This window comes from Chaetura pelagica, unplaced genomic scaffold (assembly GCF_000747805.2).
Source record: "Chaetura pelagica isolate M959 unplaced genomic scaffold, ChaPel_1.0 scaffold191, whole genome shotgun sequence".
Taxonomy (NCBI): Eukaryota; Metazoa; Chordata; class Aves; order Apodiformes; family Apodidae; genus Chaetura; species Chaetura pelagica.
In genome coordinates this window covers 830,101-851,530 of record NW_009952440.1, presented here as the reverse complement: position 1 = coordinate 851,530, position 21,430 = coordinate 830,101, and the positions used below count along the sequence as shown (strand labels likewise).

The window sequence follows — 21,430 nt, the reverse complement described above, 5'->3', positions numbered from 1 at the left end:
TGGCAGCTGTGCCCCTGCACTCGTGGAGGAACGTGGGGGAACATTCCCTGGAGGTGCCAAGGAGGGGTGAACTTGGCCAGTGGACTTGGATTTTGTGGCCAGAGAATTTGCTGCCAGTGGACTCTGATGGTGCAGCTTTGGAAGCCCCCGGAGCCAGGGGAGGTGCCTGTTCCCTGAGCAGCCCGTGACTCTGTGGGAAGCCCAGGCTGGAGCAGCTCCGGGCCTGGTGGGAAGGACTCATGAAGGAGAGGTTCCTGGAGGACTCTCTGCCATGGGAGGGACCCCGTGGGGAAGCAGGGCAGGACTGTAAGGAATCCTTCTTCCTGAGGAGGAAGGAGCAGCAGGAACCACCAGCCTGTGACCTGACTCTAAACCCCATCCCCATCCCCCTGTGCTGCTGGGGAGAAGGAGGGAGAGAAATTGGGAACAAAGGGATTTGGGGCTGGGAAGAAGGGAGGGGTGGGGGTAACATATACAAGCGCTGCTCTTTGTGTTGTGTGTGTCCTGTGTGTGTGTGATGAGTGTGAAATTAGATTATTATTTTTTCCCCCAGGTGAGTCTGTTTTGCTCAGGACCTTTAATAGGTGAAGAACCTTCCTTGTCCTTTGTCTCAACCCATGAGCTTTGTCCTCCTCATCCACAGTGTGTGTGTGAGAGTTGAGTGAGTGGCCATGGGGCTGTTCCTTGGTTGTCATGTTGGGCCCAAACCATGACAATGTTGCACAGTGCTTGCAAACAGCTCATGGACACAGTACCTGGTAAGACAGGACCCAGCCCAGGAGGTGGCTTTGCACTGTCTGGCATCTATGCCCACCCTGTGCTGACTCCAGCAACAGTACATTTCCTTCTCCAAGCTCCAGGTCAATATACTTTTGTTTTCTTTTTGTTACTTATCGTTTATACCACCAAATGGCACAACAGGTCTAATGTGGTACCAATTTTCATTCTGCTAGGTGCCATACCTGGTCCCAGCAAAACTGCAGTCTCTATCGTGAATAATCTGCAGCCAAGAAGTGTTTCCATGTGCTCCTAATAATCAGAATATAGTATGCCACAGGTTGATGCCTCAAGTGTCTTTCCATTTCACTTGCAGCAGCAGAACCTGCACTTTATTAAGTCTTAAAACATTCATTATCACACACCTTTACCTGCTAAACTTTCCCTCTCTCTTTAAGCCTTCATTTCTTTTTCTACCTCTGAAGCTCTGAATTCCTTCGTTTATTTTTTTTTTTTAGTTCTTTATTTTGTAATCTTAGCACAATCATTTAAAAAATGCATGGCAGGAATCTTAAAGATTAATACATCTGAGCTTTCAAGTACTTTCATGTGGGCCAGAATATCTGTGATCAGTTCTTTTGAACCAGAATCCAACACTGAATATAACATTCAGGCCAGATGCCTTCGATTAAAATGATCAAGGAAAAGAACACAATAACAGAAGTAAATTGACCTAGTAACATATTTTTTGAGGAAGAAGGGGGATTTGAATTCCCTATAAAAACTGACATTTTCTTGAAATGTGAGGTAAAACTGAAGGTGCATTTTGTGTCCTCCAGGAATGTAGCAAGCCAGTAAGAAAAATAAAATAAAATAAAATAATTCTTTTGAACAATAAATGGCTGTGAAGTGGTCTGCATTTTTAATATTGTCCATTAAATCAGGCAAGAGTAAAAATATTACAGTAAAATGAGAGGAGTGCTGAACTCCATGAGATCATGAGTGAAAAGTTTTTACAGGAAAACTTTAAAAAGAGAAGGTGAAGTATCTCTGGCTGATCAAATGCTGAAGATCCAGCCTTGTGATTTTAGGAAGCTGAGGTCCCCTGAGCAAACTAGATTTTTACTGGAATATGTGAGGTAAGGCAGAAGAACATATATGATACAAAGCATAATAAATTAATCATGAGAAGAGAAGAAAAATAAACACAAATTCAGCTTGTCCAAGCCAATGCCTTTAAAGATGGATGCTAACATTTTTACTCTACAAAGAAGAAAACACAGAAAAGTGTAAGAGTACATTTATAAGAAAAGACGAGGAAAAATTACTACAGAGCAATCAGACAAGGAAGATTGGAGACCTATGCCCCAGCATTTGAAGACAGGTAGCGAATCTGTTTAAGAAGAGGAATAAATTAAAAGCTTCAATATTGAGCTACTATGACATTAAGTGGAAAAGATCATTATCTGCATGATGGTCCAAGTGGTTTAGTTCCACCAGAATAAACTAATTTGTTGCCATCTGATAGCAGCAATATTGCTCAGAGGAGTATTCCAGAGGGAAGCATTCTTGGGAAGTAACACTTTTTTATTTTCTCTTTGGTCAATGGAGAGAGAAAGAGACTTTATCAATGATCACTCAGAGCAGGAGTCTGCTTTGGAAGCTCACATGGACTGCTTGAAGGGACTTCGTTCTTCTGTAAGGAGTGCAGGGGAGCTTGCTTTCCTTCGTCTAAGTGGGCCTCTGGGAAATGCACACTGCTAATTAGTGTAAGTCTTTCATGAATTAATAAATACCAAGTCTGCAGACCTTGCTTCCAAATATTTTGGAACCTAAATTAACAGTCTGTTTTTCAAAAAGGCTGATCCGTTAAAGAATCACTAATTGGTCCATACTTCCAGGCAGCATTTGAACTAAACACTTCAGAGTCAACTTTGGATTCTCTTTATAAATAATTGTAATATTAACATTTTCCAAATGTAACCTCATTTTAGCCGAGAATGCTTCTTATACCAAAAGTTAATGTCTCTCCTGTTAACTTGAAAAAATGCATCCATAAAGGAGTTGTTTATTTTTAAAATGTTGAAAGTAATCTAAAAGGATTTCACAAATATTTAACATGGCTATGACACTCAAGATTATTTCTCACTGAAGTTCAGAACAGGGAGAAAAAAATTGTCATTAAGATTCAGGGGATTTCAAAGTTAAAATCCACAATGAATCTTTGTTATCACATAGATCTGGAGTTAATAAAAATGTCCTACTAACAATTGTTTTGCGCTTATAGGATGTATCCAGTGGCCTTGTACTCTTGTTCAGAAAAACGATGTCAAAACCTGAAAAGTAATTTGGCATAAGTTCAGTCTTTTTCTGAAAGGTTTATATAGCACCATGTAGAATTTGTATGCATGTTTGTGTTTGTGCATTATATTTTAAAAAAACTGAAAAAAAAAAAAAAAGTCATAATGAATAGACAGACTGTTCTAGGTCTTGACAATACAATGATACATATTGTTGTGGATGGAGGAAGAGAATAAAAGGCTGTAGCACCAGCATCTCGTTTTCATACTTCAGTATCTTATTCACTTATTTATTCATAATCTGATGAAATGCCTTCTGGCAATAAAGATTACTGTTAACCTAGCATTAAATAAATATAAATTTTACTCTGTTGCTTCATTACCTTCTCCAAAGGGTTAACATCCTTCCTTTCCTTTCTTCCTATTGAAAGTGTTTTAGAGCAGAAAGGTGAGAAGAATGCACCTCAATTTCTAGGCCAAACATCTGCATTAAAATGGCCTAAATACAAGTCATAACTTCCTGACAGGATGCAGAGCACATTAATTCAGATAGTGCAGATTGCAATTTACAGGCAATCTAACAAATTACCAGGGAGAGAAGTTGAATTAACACACAACCACTATGTACTCTTCAGAGCTGAATGTGATTAACAAGATCAGAATGTGACTGGCTTTTTCAGTGCAGCAGAATTTAGAACGAGGTAGAGGCAATTAGTCTGCAACTGATAGGATCATTAACTGGTCGCAAGAAGAACCATGGTTTACAGTTTAACATACATTTCTACAAGCAGCTGATCAAAAAGCTGTTTAACTTCTTGTGTCTGAAAGAACTCTCTTGGGCTATAGCTACTCCCTTTCCACATAGCTGCTTCCCACCTTTCTTCAGATGTTAAAGATGATTCAGAGCAATTTGGAAGAGAATGAATTAAAAACAACCCACAAAGATAAATTCACCTTAATAGGAATCATTTTTAATGAACAACTGCACATATGCACAGCTTGAACTTGTGTCAGTGTGCAGTTACAAGTGGTGTAACTAGTACTTGTAAGTAGGTCTTTTTGATCAGGAAGGAAGAGTCATATGCATGCCCTGTCCTTGCTCTAAGTAGTCTGAAGCTAATAAACCTCAGCTCTCAGCATCTGACTATGCAGATGTACCTAATGGTCACATGGTCACCTTCGCACCCAAACACCCTGAGAGCTGCGACATTTACTTCTCCCAAGAGCAGGAACATAAGGATGAGACACTTGTAGACATCTGGGTCAGCTGCCCATAGAGCAGTTTGGATTTGCAAGCACTACAACTGTATTTGCATGCAGTGAGCTTGAGCTCAGCTATAGAGCTTCTAAACTCAAGATATTCCGCATGGTGATGCACTGTCTAACACAACCTTCTGGCCTTGGTCTCCATTACATCAGGAAGTTTGGTACAAATAGAGTAGCCATGCCAAAAAATGCCAACTACAACTTTCAGAACATCCCCTCCCTCTCCCTAAACACCTTTTCCTTCTTCTACATACTTGATGGAAACAAATTAAATTCCAGGCATCTGATGAGACTAATCAGGAGTGAGGACAGCAAATGAACAATAAACCACATGTGGACAGGACTCAGGAGAGGCAGTGGGTAGGTTTCATAAGATCACATGTGGAAGCTGAGGGACCACACAGCTCAAGTAGCTCTCCTGGAACAGAAACACATACAGTGGCTCTGGCTTACAAGAAGACAAGCCTCAAGAAGATCTAAATTGTGTAAGTCACCACCCTAGACATTAACAGAGGAAATGGATGGCCATACATGGCTCTGGGTGGCTTTGCCTCATCAGAGGAGGTTGGATCAAGATGACTCTTTGAGATCCCTTCTAGCCTCAAGCATTCTGTGATTCTCTGACACCTGGCAAAACACAGCCAACCTGCCTAAATCACTGGTGACTGGGAAACTAGTAAGCACAGGTAGGCTGCATGTTCCCTGAAAAGCAGTGCAGTGCAACAGGCACAGATCTGTAAAGCAAAGAAGCTGATTTAAAGAACAGGATGTCTACACCATGCAGCCTAGTCTCAAATAACTTTTGTAACCAGTCTTTTAGCTTAATCTCATTTGAAAGGAATCCATTTCATGGTTTGTGAAGATACTCCATCATGCAAACCAAAGCACAGAAAGTGCAGTCTTTGAAAATAACACACTCCTTATCTACTCTGTAACGTTAGAGGAGAAGAAAGAACCGTCAGAGTCCAGGAGGCACCCGTCCTATTTCACAATGAAGATAACAGAAAATGGCTCAGTCAACCCTTCAGCAGTGCATCTCTTCATCTTGAGACATACAACCTTGGCTTCAATTCTAAGATGCAAAGGAGAGAGATGGGGTGGGAGATTTCAAGAGAGCTGAGGGTTAGGGTTAGTTTTTAATAATTATTTACATGGCTCATTTGAGTCTACTTATACAGACATTTCTACTCTTAGTACAGGTGTTTGGCTGGGGTTGTTTGTGGGGTTTTTTTGTAGTTTTAGAGATGTCATCATTCTGCCAGTTTTCATTCTATTTACCTTTGTATTTTTGTAGAATGTTTTAAATCACTTGTTACCAGATAACACTGATTAATTTCTGGGCACTTCTACTCTATTTGGCAAATAAAAGAGTCCAACTTCAACTTCAACTAAAAGCTGCAGGGATCAAAAAAGTAAGAAGCCTGGATGCTAATACAAATGAGAAAAAGAGGGAAGCACTCCCAAGGAGAGGGCAGTACTTACCTTTAAAAGATTAGAAATGGGGGAATGCATGGTCTCCAGCTGCAACTTTACCAAGGTGCAGAACTTCCTATCATATGCTGATCTTACAAGGAGGTCTCAGATATTTTGGGACTCTTAAAGTTGTATTAGAGACTCAGGGTAACATCACAGACCCATGGCTGGACATCTGAAATCCACCAAGACCATCTAATGCATTTAAGCTGTCCTGAGCAGGTTATTTACTTTTCATTTAAGACCTCCTGACTTCCAGGGTTTTTCCAGGGTAAGCTGGAACACTCAGATAGATGCTATCTGCCCTGAAGCCTAAGAAAACAAAGGACAGGCTTGCAGTGTCTATTGCATAAAGGCAGAACTGAAGCTCTCTCCTTGTTATTGCATCAGAGGTAGGTACTTAGCATTCCCCTCTGTGCCCAAACACTGCAGATACAAGGAAAACTGGTGATGGTACAGTACACTTGCTGCACATGTGCAACATGTATATACTTCTTTCAACATTATCAGCAGCATTTCTTGTTTGTGAACCATGAAACTTAGCATTTCAGGCTGTTTTCCAAAGGTTTTTCTTTAAAAAAAACCATACAATCCAAACTACAGTCCATCATGCCTAATTCAATCTAAAAAAACTGAAGGAAAAAACCCAAGCAACTACACACTCTTGGTGGAAAGAACTTATTTCCATCAGATCATCATATGTAGCAGAGTTTTTTTAGTACAATCTCTTAAATACACATGATTAGGGTAAGTGCTTATGAATAAAACACGAAAAAATTAGAGCAAGAAAATAAGTTACAAGACAAAAGAAAATGCTGCAGAAAAAAAACATAATAATTTCATAGGAAGAAGAATTTTAAAGCAAAAAAGAATGTATTTCCATTTAATCGATTCTGTATTAGCCAGCATATGTGTAATATTAAACTTCTCAAAAACCTAAGGAGAGATGGGCAATTTTCAGATGAAATGAGACTGGAGTGTCATTTTTTTTCTTCTTTACAAATGTGAGGTTTGTTTTGCTTATTGTGCAATTTAAGCTTAGGCCTTCAACTTTATTTTAACATTGTGCTACTATACTTTTAATGTCTGTAGTTCTTTATGCTAAGATAATAAATATGACTTTTATTTTCTTATTTACTCTTACTTGCCTCTTCTTAAAGAACACATTCCCTCTGAATTGTTTCATGACTGTAGAAACTGCACATAAGAAACAAATTAGAAAGCACACTATCAGCTGTTCCCAGTACAATTGAAAAGTGAAAGTTGGGTGTAAGGTCTCTCTTTTGATATTTCAATGGACTGAGCAAAACACATCCCAGGCCATTATCCTGAAATTTTTGAAGTGAAACACACATGCAAGTTCACATTTCATTTCATTCCTGGGAGCAACTTCTCATGGAGCAGCTACTTCTTAAATAGTAGAGATGGTGTGAATAGTTCATTAATGCATTTATGTACTTAGTAACAATGGTTATAGAAGTATTATGGGAAAAAGAAGGGAAAAAACACTTGAATTTCTGTAGATGATTTTTAGAATTTTAGTAATCTATTTATCATCTGTTTCTTACAGAGAAAGTTTTTATAACCACACTAAACCATGGTTAATCTTGTTTTATTGCTATCTTAAACCTAAAATGTAAAAAAAGAAAAAAAAAAGAAAAAAAAAGAGGCAGGGGGGAAAAAGCAGCAGCAAATTTTAGCCTTAGGATCTGGATTTTCAAAAGCACCAAAGGGAGTTGATACTCATTTCTTATGGGAACTCAAGGCAGCTGATGTTTCACAGTCATAATATCAATACATTGGTAAATCCTCCCTGCAGCACACATAAGATACTACTGTTCTTCTACTGATCCTGCAAACTGGAATGACTTCTGTGAGTCTCAGTAACACCCACAACTTATCAGGATGTATTAATGTTTTCATAGGAAGTGGCAGTACAAGGTTTGGCCAGGTATGAACTTAGTGTAACCTAAAAGAAAATTCAGTATTTCAAAATGATAACATCAGTTATGATTAAACCTATAATCTTTTCTCCTAAAACTGGCTATTTCACATCTGTGTACAGTAGTATTTTTACCAGAAATGTGATTAGAGGACTTTAGTAGAGGTGACAGAGTTGATTGCATTGTTCACCAACAGTCAAGAAACCATTAATAAAACAGCAACAGTCTCTCTGCCATGGAATATTCAGAACTTATCAGTCCTTGATGAAGCTAAGATATTTAAAAATAGACCATGAAATTATCAGTGATTAGGCAGGCTTAGACATCTAGTGGAGTTAGAGGAATCCTTGGAGCTGCACACTTTGATAAAACCTGCAATACTATTCTGTGTTAGGCCAGTCAATCAGTTTGTGCAGAAAAGCCAAGGACAAAATAATACCATGATGAAAAAAAAAAAAGAATAATAATAATAAAAAAAAACACAACCAAACAACAAAAAACATTGTTATGATTGAGAGTAGTTCATGATACAAGACACTGATGGCACATTGTGCTACCTTTCCGTCATGGACTCACGGACTTCAGCTTAACACTACTCCAAGCAGTGACCGTGCAGTACAATTTGCTGACTCCAGCACCTAGTTAAGGCTAGAAATAGATATGGAAATGGACAAAAATCCTCATTTACATTAAGTTCTTTACATAATGTTACATGTCTCTAACAGCAAAAATGGCATAAAACTGGATGATAATAAGAAGTAGCTTACAGGAGTGTAACTTCTGGAAGATATAATTTAAATAAGTTATTGTGGTTAAAATGGTAATGCAGATAATGATGCTGGTAACTTTTAATCAGAAGCTTTTGACTGTGACTAAAAGAATAAAACACAAAAAAGAAAAAACAACAAAGTAAATAAAATAAAAAAAAAAAGATATTGATTATTTTCATTTCTGCTTGCCTTTCTCCAATCTCTCAATTAAGAAACAGAACATTGCAGGATGCCAGACATGCATGATCCACTGTCTTTAAATTGTAAGGAGGACAAGCAAAGAGTTCTATTACCTTTTCTTGTTCTTACTAAAATATGCCTCAAGGTGATTAGCAAATTTATCAGCAAGTTTTTCTACCTGCCAGTGCTGTGTGCTCTGACCCAGTATGTCCCTTAGTCTTCTGACTAAAGACCATTGCAGGGAATGCCAGGTGCTGGAGTGAGTAAAACAGCAGCAAAATACTGGCTAACACAGACAGGAGAAACCTTGGATTGTAAGCAGGGGAAATGTGGTCTGTTTACCTGTAAATTTCAGACTTATACTTGATAGCCAGAATTGAGAAAAGCAAGGAAGTTAACATTTTATACCAGCACTTTGAAACAGTGTCAGCTCTTGAACTGCAGTCATGGGAAATCTAGCTATCTCAGATTTATTAGGTTATCTAAGTTGTCTTAAGTTTTCAGTGAGCTGTGGGTTTCAAACTGAAATCAAAGGCTGGTAAAGGAATGCCTGGGAAAGTGAAATCCTCCCCTTGAAATGAAGTACTGAAACTTCTGCTTGATTTTCAGTAGGGAAGATGATGCAACACCTTTTATTGGAGGGCTGATAAATATCTTTGTAAAAGTGCTGGGATCATAAATGGACTCACCTATGCATGAGCAGCTCATTTTACTTTTAAAATGAAAAATAATGGTGGTAATATAGAAGTTCATTATTCACCTGGCTGGTTTTTCACAGGTGATTAATAGTGTTGCAAATACTTTGTGCAGTACATAAAAGTGTCCCAATAATCTATGAGTATCTAGGCTATAGATCAACAAGTAAACTGATGATAAGCTTGCTCACAAGATACAACAAAGTGACTAATCATTCATTTAGCTACTAAACTGTTGAAATACTAACAAAAACCCAGCTGAAAGCAAAGCTAAATCTGCATGGAAGATAAGTGGGGTATAGGCTGAATATTACTCCTTGTATTTTAAAGCTCTGAGTGCACGACTCTTATTTTCATATGAAATGCAGCACCATTCAGCCATTCCTTTTAAGAATGACTTTGCCCATCTGTCAGCCGGGTTATTATGCGTAACCTGTTTCATACAGATATGCTGCTGTAGCTGTAAACTAGAAATGTCAAAATTGTGCTATGGCTTTGAAAATAACAGTAAGCTTCTTTTTGTTTGTTTGTTTGTTTGTTTGTTTTCTCCTCTGTTTGCTCCCCTGAAATGATAGGACAGGCTCCTGTTTCCGGTGAAACAATGTTAGAAACCAGCAGAAATAAACAAAATGGTTGCACTACCAATGCAGAAACTGGCTTTGGCATTTTTAGCTAGATAAGTGTTTTTCCAGGTTTACAGAAAAAAAAAATAAAAATTTCTTTTTCCTTTTAGACTAAACGGGTTGGCACTTCTAAAGGCAATAATCATGTAATGTACTGGCTTGAATACAATTAAAAGGTCTATTAATCTTCATTCTCCAGGACATAAGAAAGATTATCTGTTATTAGTCAAAAGGACACCCTGGAGCCTCTATTATAGAGCTTCATAAATAGACCTCTGGTCAAAACAAGACTAGGCTACTGGCAGGACGTATCCAACTCTGGGACTCAGTTCTGCCTTTGATCTGACACAGATGTATTTTCTTGGCTTTCAAAACACCCTGTAATGCTTATCAGCTCTCTGCACCTACTGTGGAGTGTGTGGCAACCACAAGGCATGACTGATTTCAGGGATTAACACTGTTAAAATTGTTGACCAAGCCTGGAGTTACATGGGAAAATATTTTCCAGTTCCTCCAAAGTTTTAAAAAATAAACAAATCACTTTGAACTGTCAGAAATCTTATAAAAAAAAAAAAAAAAAAAAAAAAAAAAGTCTTGTATTTGGCCTGAAGCACTGAGCATTTACTTCCAGCTAAATTAAACAAGACTTTTTGAAAACATTCTCCTAACGGGAAAAATAAAAAGACTACCATGTTTGTAACATACCAAACTTCTTGTTCAGGTTATTTTTTTCCTTTCCTTGACTATGGTACCTTTACTTCTACATTAAATGTCAACATAGAAGACTGACAGAAGAAGACACGGTGTGCTGGTGCAAAACAAGGGCCCAGTATTTGGCTTCCAAAGGTGTCCAGAATCAGTTACAAAAGGCAAAATACATACATATATGTTGCCCTAATCCATCTGCAATCTTCGTTAATTATCATGTAAGAGCATTTCTTGAGCTTTACGTATTTTGTCTATTTAGTAGTTCCTGCTGGGTCTCTTCCTATAAGAAGTGGATGAGTTCATGTCCAGTCTGCCCGTGAACTCAAATCAACTTCTTACAGTCACAAAATTGTTTGTCAGAGTTTCTCTGGCCCACCATGCATTGTGTAAAACCACCCTCTAAAACCTGACTTCCACTGTTGATGTCATCTAGGTCTTGCCACACCTACCTCCCTAATCCATGAACAACAGGCAGTATCTTTTTATACATGCACAGGCAGTGCAAAGGAGAAATGGGGGTGCAGAAAGCATAAAATTCCTAAATCCTTAGTTTATAGAGTCTACAGGTCACTAGTGCTATGGACTACCACTACTACAGTGACCTCAATGCTAGCTCTTAATGTGGATATCTTTCCTTTTATTTGTATAAACCTGCTGCTTGATAATCTAATATGATCCCACTTAATTCTTCTGTTGTGAAAAATACTGTATATTACATTCCCAACCCGTTTTTTCCACTGACTTGTTTTGTTATGTTAGGTACTGAAAGTTTAGAAGATTGATTGGTCTCAAAAACATCCAACAAACAACCCAGAACTCAAAAACAAATTGGTAAACGTGTGTCAAGCAACTGAGCTAGATATCTTTTACAGGATAGTAAGGACAAGAAATCCTACAATGAACAGAAGAGATTACTCTAGTAAGGTAGAGGTGTACGACTGGGGGTTGCAGTTCATGACACTGTTTACTCCCATTCTCCTATGTATTGCAGTAAAAGTATACAGAAATAAATGCCAGCATTTACACTGACTTATCTACATTCTGGATCTTATTTCTGATACTTATTTTTGAAACATTACAGCATAGTGTCTTAGCATTTGCTCAAAGTGTGAAGATCAGCATGCTGCCACCCATATCTGAACTTAAACTAGCTGGCTTCTTCTACTTCTGCATCAAGCAGATATTGTTTATTGTTGATATTAAAGTTTCTGTAAAAAAAAATTAAAAAATTTTACTGTAATAGGTTAGTTAATGGCAGTTCCCAGCTGTAAAAATCCTCCCCAGCAGCTCCTATATTTTTTTGTGGGCAAAAAGTTGGTGTACTAAAATAATTGATATAACAAAATTACTGAACTGCATGTCTCTGTTCTTATCCCTGCTATGTAACAATTAGAAGTCAAGTGCAGTTCAGTAAAGAGAGCTGTATTTTATAAGCAATGCTTTTTTAGAATCATGGCTAGTGTTTGTTTTTACGTATTTCCCTTTAATCTGTGAAATAATGGGATGATACAATGCAAAGTGACAGATGATCAAATTGTCTAGAAAGGTCCTCATACAGTGTCTCTACTCCAGTTCTAAAGAGCACATTGCCTAAATGGCTGAAGTGCAATGCTTAAGTGAGATTTACAGTTCTCTGTAAAACTCAGGAACAGATTAAATTTGAATAATTAATTTTAATGTTTTCATTTATTTTCTTGTGCATTAAAGTTTGACTTGCTTATATGTTCTAATGCAAGAAATAAAAACTAATTCCCAGAATTCAATTCTGGTTTCAATCAAAATGAAGTTGAAAGACTCAAGCAATGTGGGAGGACTGCAATGTAAATTGATTAGCTACAATTTCCACCTTCTGAGTGAGCTTCCATAATAGATGACAGACCTTTTAAAATCACAGATTTAGATGCTACTTAACATGACAATATTTATTTCCAGTTGCTCCATATTTTCCCAGAATGCTGTTATTTCATTTGAGGTTTGACTTTTCAGAGGGTCAAAAAATGTAACACTGCATTCCTTCACTACCTATCCTTGCTCCCATAGTGGGAATTATTATTCTTTCATTAGAATTAAAACCAGATAAGATTTTATGACATTTTATTATGAGTGAAATGTAATCAGAACATTAAAAAAAATAATAATGAAAGAAGTAGAAAGATTGAACCCTCCCCATGCATCTGCAGAGATATAAAACAAATCAGACATGTAAAATTCTCAAAAGACTCTTCTTTTATTCTCTCATGTTTTATTTATGATGTACAGTTTAAATGGAAAATTATCTTAGAATTAAAAAAAAATGCGCTTTGCTTAGAGTCAGATTGCCTTAGCAACACAAAATTACATACAGGAGAATGGGGAATAAAGAAAATAAAGGAAATCACATTAGAAATCTCAGATAATAACCCCCAACTAACTCCTAAATTCTTGTAAAACAGAGATTTAATTTTTAATACCAAAAGACTTTCTAGGACTATGAATTATTGCTGTGAACCCTGGAAAACATGACTTCTAAGCTCCTCTCAAACAATAACCCCTCTAATGTATTTTGGAATACAAAGCAAATCCTACTGTGGTCCTGCAATTTACATTGATTTACATTTGGGGGAAGTGAAAAGAATTAATGGTCTGGTGGCACATGCTGTGAAAAACTGTCAACCCCCAATAACTAAACTGGCAGGTGTTTTAAAGCAGCTCTGAGGTTTGTTTTGAGTAAAGGAGTCCTCTCAGTGGAGAGAGATCTGTGGCAGAAAACAGGCAAGCTTGCCTAAGGAGCAAAATGAATGTATCATTTATTAATTAGTCACTAGGCACCTCTCTACTGATGGTCAGGCTATCACTCCCATTAGCTCATTTGGATTTGGCTCATATTCTCCTACTGAGCAATCCATCATTGCTGTGATGGCCACAGGCTTTGATTGAGGTTCTCTTCGTTCATTGTGCATGTATTAGTATGCAACACACATCTAGAAGAAAATGATGGTATTTCCAGAGATGGTATTGAAGTGGAGGAAGAACATTCATAGGCTCAATGAGAGATAATGAAAACAATACAGCTTTCCTCTGTGGCGGACTTGTGCGCTGCTCTGAATCATGTGACTGCTATGCTCTGAGGCCTTTACGGAGTTTAGAGTCATCTGTACTTTGCCAAGACACTGTGCTTTATAATATTAACATTACAGAATCATGGAATTGAACAGATTTACTTTGGTTGGAAGAGAACTTCAAGATTGTTGAGTCTAACCATTAACCTAACACTGACAAGTCTTTAGCTAAACCATATCCCTAAGTACTATGTCTATGTGACTCTTAAATACCTCCAGGGATCGTGACTCCACCACTGCCCTGGGCAGCCTCTTCCAATGCTTGATAAACTTTTTGGCGTAAAAATTCTTCTTAACATTCAATCTATACCTCCCCTGCCTTGAGCTACAGACTTGAGCAGACAGTGACCATCTATTGCAAACTTAGATCTATGGTTTGTGGGCAAGTGAATTAAGTCAGTAAAGTAACCTCTTTGGCTTTCTAGCATAGGCAGTGCAAACTAGGCAAATTCAAGAGTGTGCAATTTAAAAGTAGGTTTCTCTCTTTATCCACTTTTCTTTGACTTAATCACTCAGAACTGTTTGTCCATTACTACTTCTTCTACACCTGGCTGCTTCTTACAGGGAAATTTATCTACAGCAAGTTTCTGGCAAAGTATGGGAAAGGAAAGATCCATATTAATAATTTAATTACAATCAGTCTTGCTGTGTTGCTGCATCCTGTGAACTGTGTGAACAGAACTCTGTGAAGCTCCTCACTGAGGTAAGCATTAGACCAAGGAGATGCCAAAGCTGAGTGTCCAAGTTACTTCCTTCAAGCAGAAAATGACAGGTGCCTTGCCAAGAACCACAAGAAATGAAAGAGGTGACTTTGAGTTGAAAAGATAAAATGACCAAATTTTGACTGCAAATGTCCTTCAGTAACTCTGAAAAAAGTACAGCTCAAAGAAAGGCTGATTTCTGCACAACCTGTCTTTTGCCACCTGAACCCTAAGAACTCACTTTTCTGCTTGTGAGAAACTATAATTAAAAACTTCGCACCTGAAGAATGAGAGGGACCTTTTGTTGCTGCATTTCCTCTTCTGACCTGTTGGTGATGGTTGTGGTTTATTGAAGTGGCAGAAAAAGTTGCATGCCCTTTGTTTATAATGTGTTATAATTAAGTTTTTAATTCTCATAGACTACTGTATCTTTCAAAGACCAGACACAACACACTGCTTAGCAGTCCAAGCCTTCTAGAAATCATGTAATTTCCTCATTATGTTAATTACTAGATTGGTCTTAAACTAACGTTTTATCTTATTCCAATTTTTGGGTCTTTCAAGTCATTATTTAATTAGGATGTTGTTAAGCATTTTCTTTTTATTTTTTTCCAAAATGTGGGTGTTAAAATAAAATATTTAAGCTGGTGGGTTAAATTTGACTACTTTAACAAGTACTGGTATTAATGCTTTCTTTGCTACCAACACAATTCAAAAGATAATTAAACACAATTTTCTACTTATGAGTTGCTTTCAGAAAATGCTTTTTCAGAAAATGCTACAGTATAATTATTTCCTATCTAGTAATCTACAGAATTCATTACAAATAAACAGGCAAATACAACAAAAAAGGGGAGAAAGAGGCAGGTGCAACAATAGACAAGAAGCAAATACCACATAAGAAACAGGGAAAAAAACCCCTATTTTTATAGTGACACAATGAATACAACTTTAGAATAAACTCAGTTAACCAATATGAAATGAAAAACAGTGTTCTCTTCCCACATGAAAAAAGGGAAGAATTCACCTTAGATAACTGTCATCATTCAAAACTTCATCTAGTTTTAGTTAACTGTCTACCTCTGTCTATGGCTAAAAAACCTGAGTACATATTTGGAGAACAATTTTGCTGTTGTTTTCAAACGAGATTTTGTTGACGTAAAAAAAATATGATCATGTATTAAAATGAAAGAGTAAGTCATTTGCAGCACTGAGACAATTCTTTTCTAATGGTGTGGATGACAACTTCAGTAATATTGTCTAGTACTGCAGATTAGTTTGGCAGGAAAACAACCAACCCAAATACATTATACTACTGACAATCATGACATCTTAAATATGTGTAGGCACATATTTAACTGTTGCTTTGCCAATCTTCAAACAATCTGTTGTCTTTATCAGCAACGGTTATTCCCTAATAGTACTTAGCTGATTTCATGACACCAGCAAGACAAACATTACAATAAGATATTCCTTGTTGTTCCACTCCACTATTTAAGGGAGGGTTGATTTTCTTAAGTCACCTGAGCTCAATAACTATATAGAAGATCTGTGGAAAAACTGTATCAAGTTTATCACCCATGCACATCAAGCTGCAGAACCTTCCACTAGCTCTGCAGCAAAATACAAACTAAGCAACCAGATGAAAGTATTTTTTTTTGCAGCAAGGAACTGGTTTTGAAGTTTCTAGCACAACTAGAAATATAAATCTACTTCAGTGCAGCTGGTGATCTGAAGGTAATATGGAGAAGTAAGAGGAACCTCAGAAGGCTTCCAAGATGGGCATCCTTTTCATCCAGGTGTGCTCTGTAGAGATACAGACCTTCAAAAACCCCAGCACAACACCAGTTTTAAAATTAAATACTACAAAAACCCATGTACAATTAGAAAGTTGAAACTAGGATGACATGTAAAACAGTTTATGCAAAGGAGATGGTTTGGGGAGGGAGAGGAAAGCTCCAACTCTTTGGAGAATTCAAATGAACTTGAGATGCCTTGGCTCCAAGGAATATTGCAGAGGATGGTAGATCTGAGAGACATCAGAGCATCAGAGAAATTGCTTGCTAAAACACCAGAAAAAGGACAAATGGGCAAAGGCATTAAAGTACAAGGTGTGCTGTCCTTATTAGGAAGTCAGAAAGTAGGAAATCAATACAATGATGGATATGGCATCTGCCAATCTAGCAGAAACAAGGAAATATTTTAAAACACCAGAACTTAATTAACAGTAAATAGAGAAAAGGGAGTTTAAGCCCCTGTTATTATTTCATAATTTATAACTGCAGAATATTAGTAGTAAAATGAGAATGGATTTTGAAGAAAATGTCATTTTTTCTGAATGAGTCTCAGCTAGAAAAATGAGATACAGAATGGTGAAAATCTGTTTACAAAAGTTGTCACCAAGTATCTGAAAGACAAGCAGGAATAATTTTCAATAATCCTTATAGTCTTAGTGCCTCATTCTGGGCCTCGTTCTGGGCAGAAAGTACTTTAACACTTCCTTTAATGTGAAACACCTGAAGAAATGGGGTGACTGGCAAGAGGAGCAGAAGCACCCCCTAAACTGGCAGAGCAGCCTGGTCATGGTAGTTCAGCAAGAGATCCTGGGGAAAAGCCTGTGAACTGATTCAAGGTAGGAAATGAAGGAAAGTGGAAGTGTGGGTGTTTCTTTCTTTTCTCAGTAATTAACCTGAAATGATTCACCCTGCTTGGTTTATGCTAAGTTTATACATAACTACAGGAAGCAAACCATTACTCCCCCCCACCTTAGATATTACTGTTATTCAGATACTTTCACAGAACTATCTCCAGAAGGAAGGGAATCCCTAAAGGTAAGTATACAGAAGTAAAGAGAGTTGCTAGAACTAATTATTTGTAGTAGTTCTGGTACCAAACCTGAACAGATAGGTTGTTCTCTATCACCAAACTGCATAGATTTCAGCTGCAATGGGTACAGAGACACAAGTGGGTTATCTGAACTACTGGAAACTCCTGTGCTACAAATTAGGCCAGATAACTGAGATGGCTTCTGAAGCATAATCTTTAAAGGAATGGCAAAAGTGCCCTTGAGCAGGCTCTTGAGGAAATTCAGACCCAGATTATGACTGAACTGGAAAAATATGATTTTGGTCATCTAATCTCATTAACTTTTCCCCCACATCACATAAATGCTTTCTTCCATTACTAATGATGGTGTTTGCTGTAAAGGAGTATTGGAGTTCATGAGTAGAGTCTAGATCACAACAGATTTTCAACAATGGCAGCAGCAATAATGTGGGTATTCTTCTTGAACTCGAAAATGCACAGTCTGTGCGTGGACCACATAATACTTCCTGCCCTGTGGAGCTAGACTGTGGATATAGCAATCCAGAACACTTTAAAGCAAAAAGAATACTTGCTAATGGCTGCATTTTTAAAAGCATAGATATTTGATAATTTCCCTTTTTGAAAGAAAACTGAGTAAAATAACCCAAGCTAATGACAGAGATGGTTCTGTCTGGGGTTCATCCAAAAGTCCCATGAACTGCTCTACACTAGCAAGTAGCATTTATGTACCTGATGTAAACATCACTGCTCAGCAACCATTAGCACAGCAGGCGCTCTGAGATATGTGTTAGAACACAAGCTTTTTAAAAGAGGAGCAGTTGGTATCTGTGATATTTGGGCATGGATCCCACAAAATAACCATGAGTCAGAACAGATCTGTTCAAGTCATCTGCATACCACATACTACAACAATACTGCAACAACGTTTAAAGGCATTCAGTAGACTTTCACCCAATTTTATAGGCCTTCTAGTGAAAAATGATAAACCAAATAAGGCATGTGGAGAAAATTCAAAAGGCATGGAAAGCTAACTGTGAAATATCTTGGTAGGCCAACTACTTCAGCAAAATACAGAAATCTATGTCTTACTTTAAGCCCATTTTAGGATACCATGGAATTGCTATTGGGATTATCCCTTGTAATAACTAATTGCAGCAAGAAAGGGCATACCAGTAAGTTAAGATTTCACATGCTGTTTTTCTTACAAATGTGTTTTGACTAAACTATATGCAAGCAGCATTATGATAAAATTGCAGACAGCGTGTTAACAAGTTACAATAAATACTCTGCATTTTAAAGAAAAAAAAGCAAAGAGAACAATGAGGAATGGATTAATTTAAATGACAGGCATGTCTTTCTTACAGAGTCATTACCTAGTCTTGAAGTAGGTGAGCCAATCTTTACTCGTGGACTGAATTAAAAACAACCAGCCTATAGTGGAAGTTAATGACCAGTTTAAGCCACATGCCTTTTTCAACCCAGAAATGCTATTACACTTTTCTGAAAAAATATCATAAGTGTGCTAACTTTCAGGTAAGCTTAAGTTGTTACTGAGCTCATATCATGACCTTGTGACCAATGAAAAAAACAAAACATACAAGTATTTCTTTACAACTATCTTTTGACCAGATAAAAAAGAGGTATGCTTGATACTTCAAGGACTTGCAGAAACTGTGTGACTTGTCAGATTCAATTTGCAAGTTCAGGGAGGTTAAAGCATAGCAAGACTTAGAACAAAACGGAAAATTTTAGTATATAAGAATTAACTCTGCAGCCCCTTGTGATCTGTAGATAATTAAAAATCCACTGTCACCCATTGTAGGAATAACACACCCCAGGATATTTCTGTAGAGTCTCTGTGCAGCCTTGGTCTCCTGGTATTACTGATGGGGCTAAATATGATACAACTGACTCTCTTCTACGTGGAGAAATATTTTAATCTTGCTTCTCCATAGCAATAAAATCTTCTTTCTCTCCAGAAGTTTCTAACTGCTGTTTCAACAAGCTGCTCTAAAAAATCCCAGGATCTTCAGTTATTCCAAAGTTAAACGGACAAGCCAACTGCTCATTCTTTTCTTTAAGCGTGTAACCTTGGAGAAAACATAGTAATTGTATTGCTAAATTGCTTATCAACTGTAGGTAAAAAAACCTAACAGGTCATAGCTTTTATGTTAAAAGTTTGCAGGGGGTTAGCAGCCATGTCTACTGCTATTGAGGCTACCCATGGAGAAGTGTACTGCAAACTGGCAGCTGACTCAAACCACTGCTATTTTCTGCAGTTCAAAAAATGTAAATGTGTCAGAGACTGGTCAAACAGGCTTCCATACCAGTGATTTATTGCAATCTTTCATATTAGCATACTACTGACTTCTATAAATCACTCCCAGGCTGCCAACAACCCCTGTGCACAGCCTTATGATGAGTTCAAGTGCTGAATGAGTCTTGCTAGCTTCAGTGTGATGTTGGAAGGTAATTTTGAGCAGTCTTAATTACACAAAGATAATTTCTATGGGCCAGATCTACCAGTGTGCACAAAGCTGAAATAAATACACTTTTATAGGGAGCTTTGGAAGGACAAAAAGGGAGAAAAAAAATCTCCTTCAGCAACAGAGGAGAAGCCACTGAAGCAGGTCTGCAACTATTATTTGTGTCCATTAATAAAGGAAAATTCATGACTACTGGGCAACTCTCAAGATTTGGGTAGTGAAGATGCAGGGCTTCTGCAACAGCAGTGCCAAGGACATGGAGGTCTGTGTGGTCTTTCATAGCTTCATCAGTTATATGGGGTAGAATTAGTACGGTTACTCTCAGAAGCAGGAGGCTATCAGTATAATCCTAAACCAGTCAACTTTCTCCATACCTGAAACACAAAAGAGATAAACATTTGGGAAAACGTGTGAAATTTTACCTGCAACCACTGTGACTGGTCATTGTGGCCAGAGGTCCAGGCATTAACTTTGCCTTGCTTGTCCAGCCGGGCTTTCCTAGGCTCCCAGGTGAACATGTCCATGTTGAGTGTTCGGAAAACACTGGAGGCAGTAATCTGGAAGTCCTGTATATGTCCTGATTTCATCCCCAGGGGTTCAGAGCAACCTGGAACAGCAAAATAAGATCTGTGACGCTATCTACTTGTCTCTGTGAGAGGTTTAGGTTTTCTGTTATGAAAAAGAAAACTAGCAATTCTCAAAGAAAAGGCTTTAATCAAGACTATTGTTGGAGGAACTTGCCAACAAACAAATGAAAATAGCCAATTCAAGCCAGCTTATTTCAACACTACCTTAGAAGAATCAAAAACAAGACGGAGAATTAAATTTATTTTATTGTGGCATAAATGTATGAAGGCGAACAAACAGCAAAGATTACTTTTGTCTCTTCATATCTTGGTTTTATTTACCTGTGCAGAAACTTTCTGTTGTTTCCCCTATTCAATTTGACTTGATGATGCTTTTATGCCATATCACATCAATCATGTGTTTGCCTACTAAGAAAACATTATATTTTCTTAAAGAAAGAAACTGTTGAAGTAGAATGTCAACAAGCACTGAACGTTCTACACTTTTGAACTACTTGCCACTTAGCCAAAAACTTAGATGACAGTGGAAGACTACAGAAAAACAATTGTGAAGGAGAATAGCAAGAAATCATTGTTTAAGAGAAATCAACCGTTAAAGGTTTATTTGTTTAAACCAGGTGCATGTCCCACATCACTGAGCTATTTTGATTGTAACAAGACAGATCTTAAGCTTCTTCTGTTTCTCTGTTGGGTGCCCATGAAAAAAAACACAAAAAAAAGTTAAATAAATAAATAAATTACTAAGCAACTCTGGTCCTCTGCCTTGCTATTTTACACTGGGAACAGAGAAGGCACATATGGACACAGAAGGGAGAAGCAAGCTGACAACCGGACACTCTTTGGTAGCAGCACTGTAATAACAGTACTGGAAGCCAAGGGAGGTGGGAGCATGACAAGAGGCGGTTTTCTCATCTCCTTTCTGCCCCAGCAGTCAAAAACCTGCAGCTTTCCCCAAGTTTTCACTTCACAAATTTGATTATCCTATTTAGTTTCATAGCTGACCTGACACAGTTAAATTGTGACTATTTTAACATTGTCTAACTCACTGAGAAAGAGT

General features: G+C 37.6%; 1 protein-coding gene across 1 annotated transcript in view; it reads right to left on the bottom strand.

Annotated features, from left to right (window-relative positions):
• The window catches only part of EDIL3 (EGF-like repeats and discoidin I-like domains 3), a 287,168-nt gene that overhangs the window by 14,276 nt on the left and 251,462 nt on the right, over positions 1 to 21,430 (bottom strand). The window contains exon 9 of the mRNA XM_010008401.1: positions 20,209 to 20,393. Within this exon, the coding sequence (XP_010006703.1) occupies positions 20,209 to 20,393 (185 nt within the window). The remainder of the gene's footprint in view (positions 1 to 20,208; positions 20,394 to 21,430) is intronic.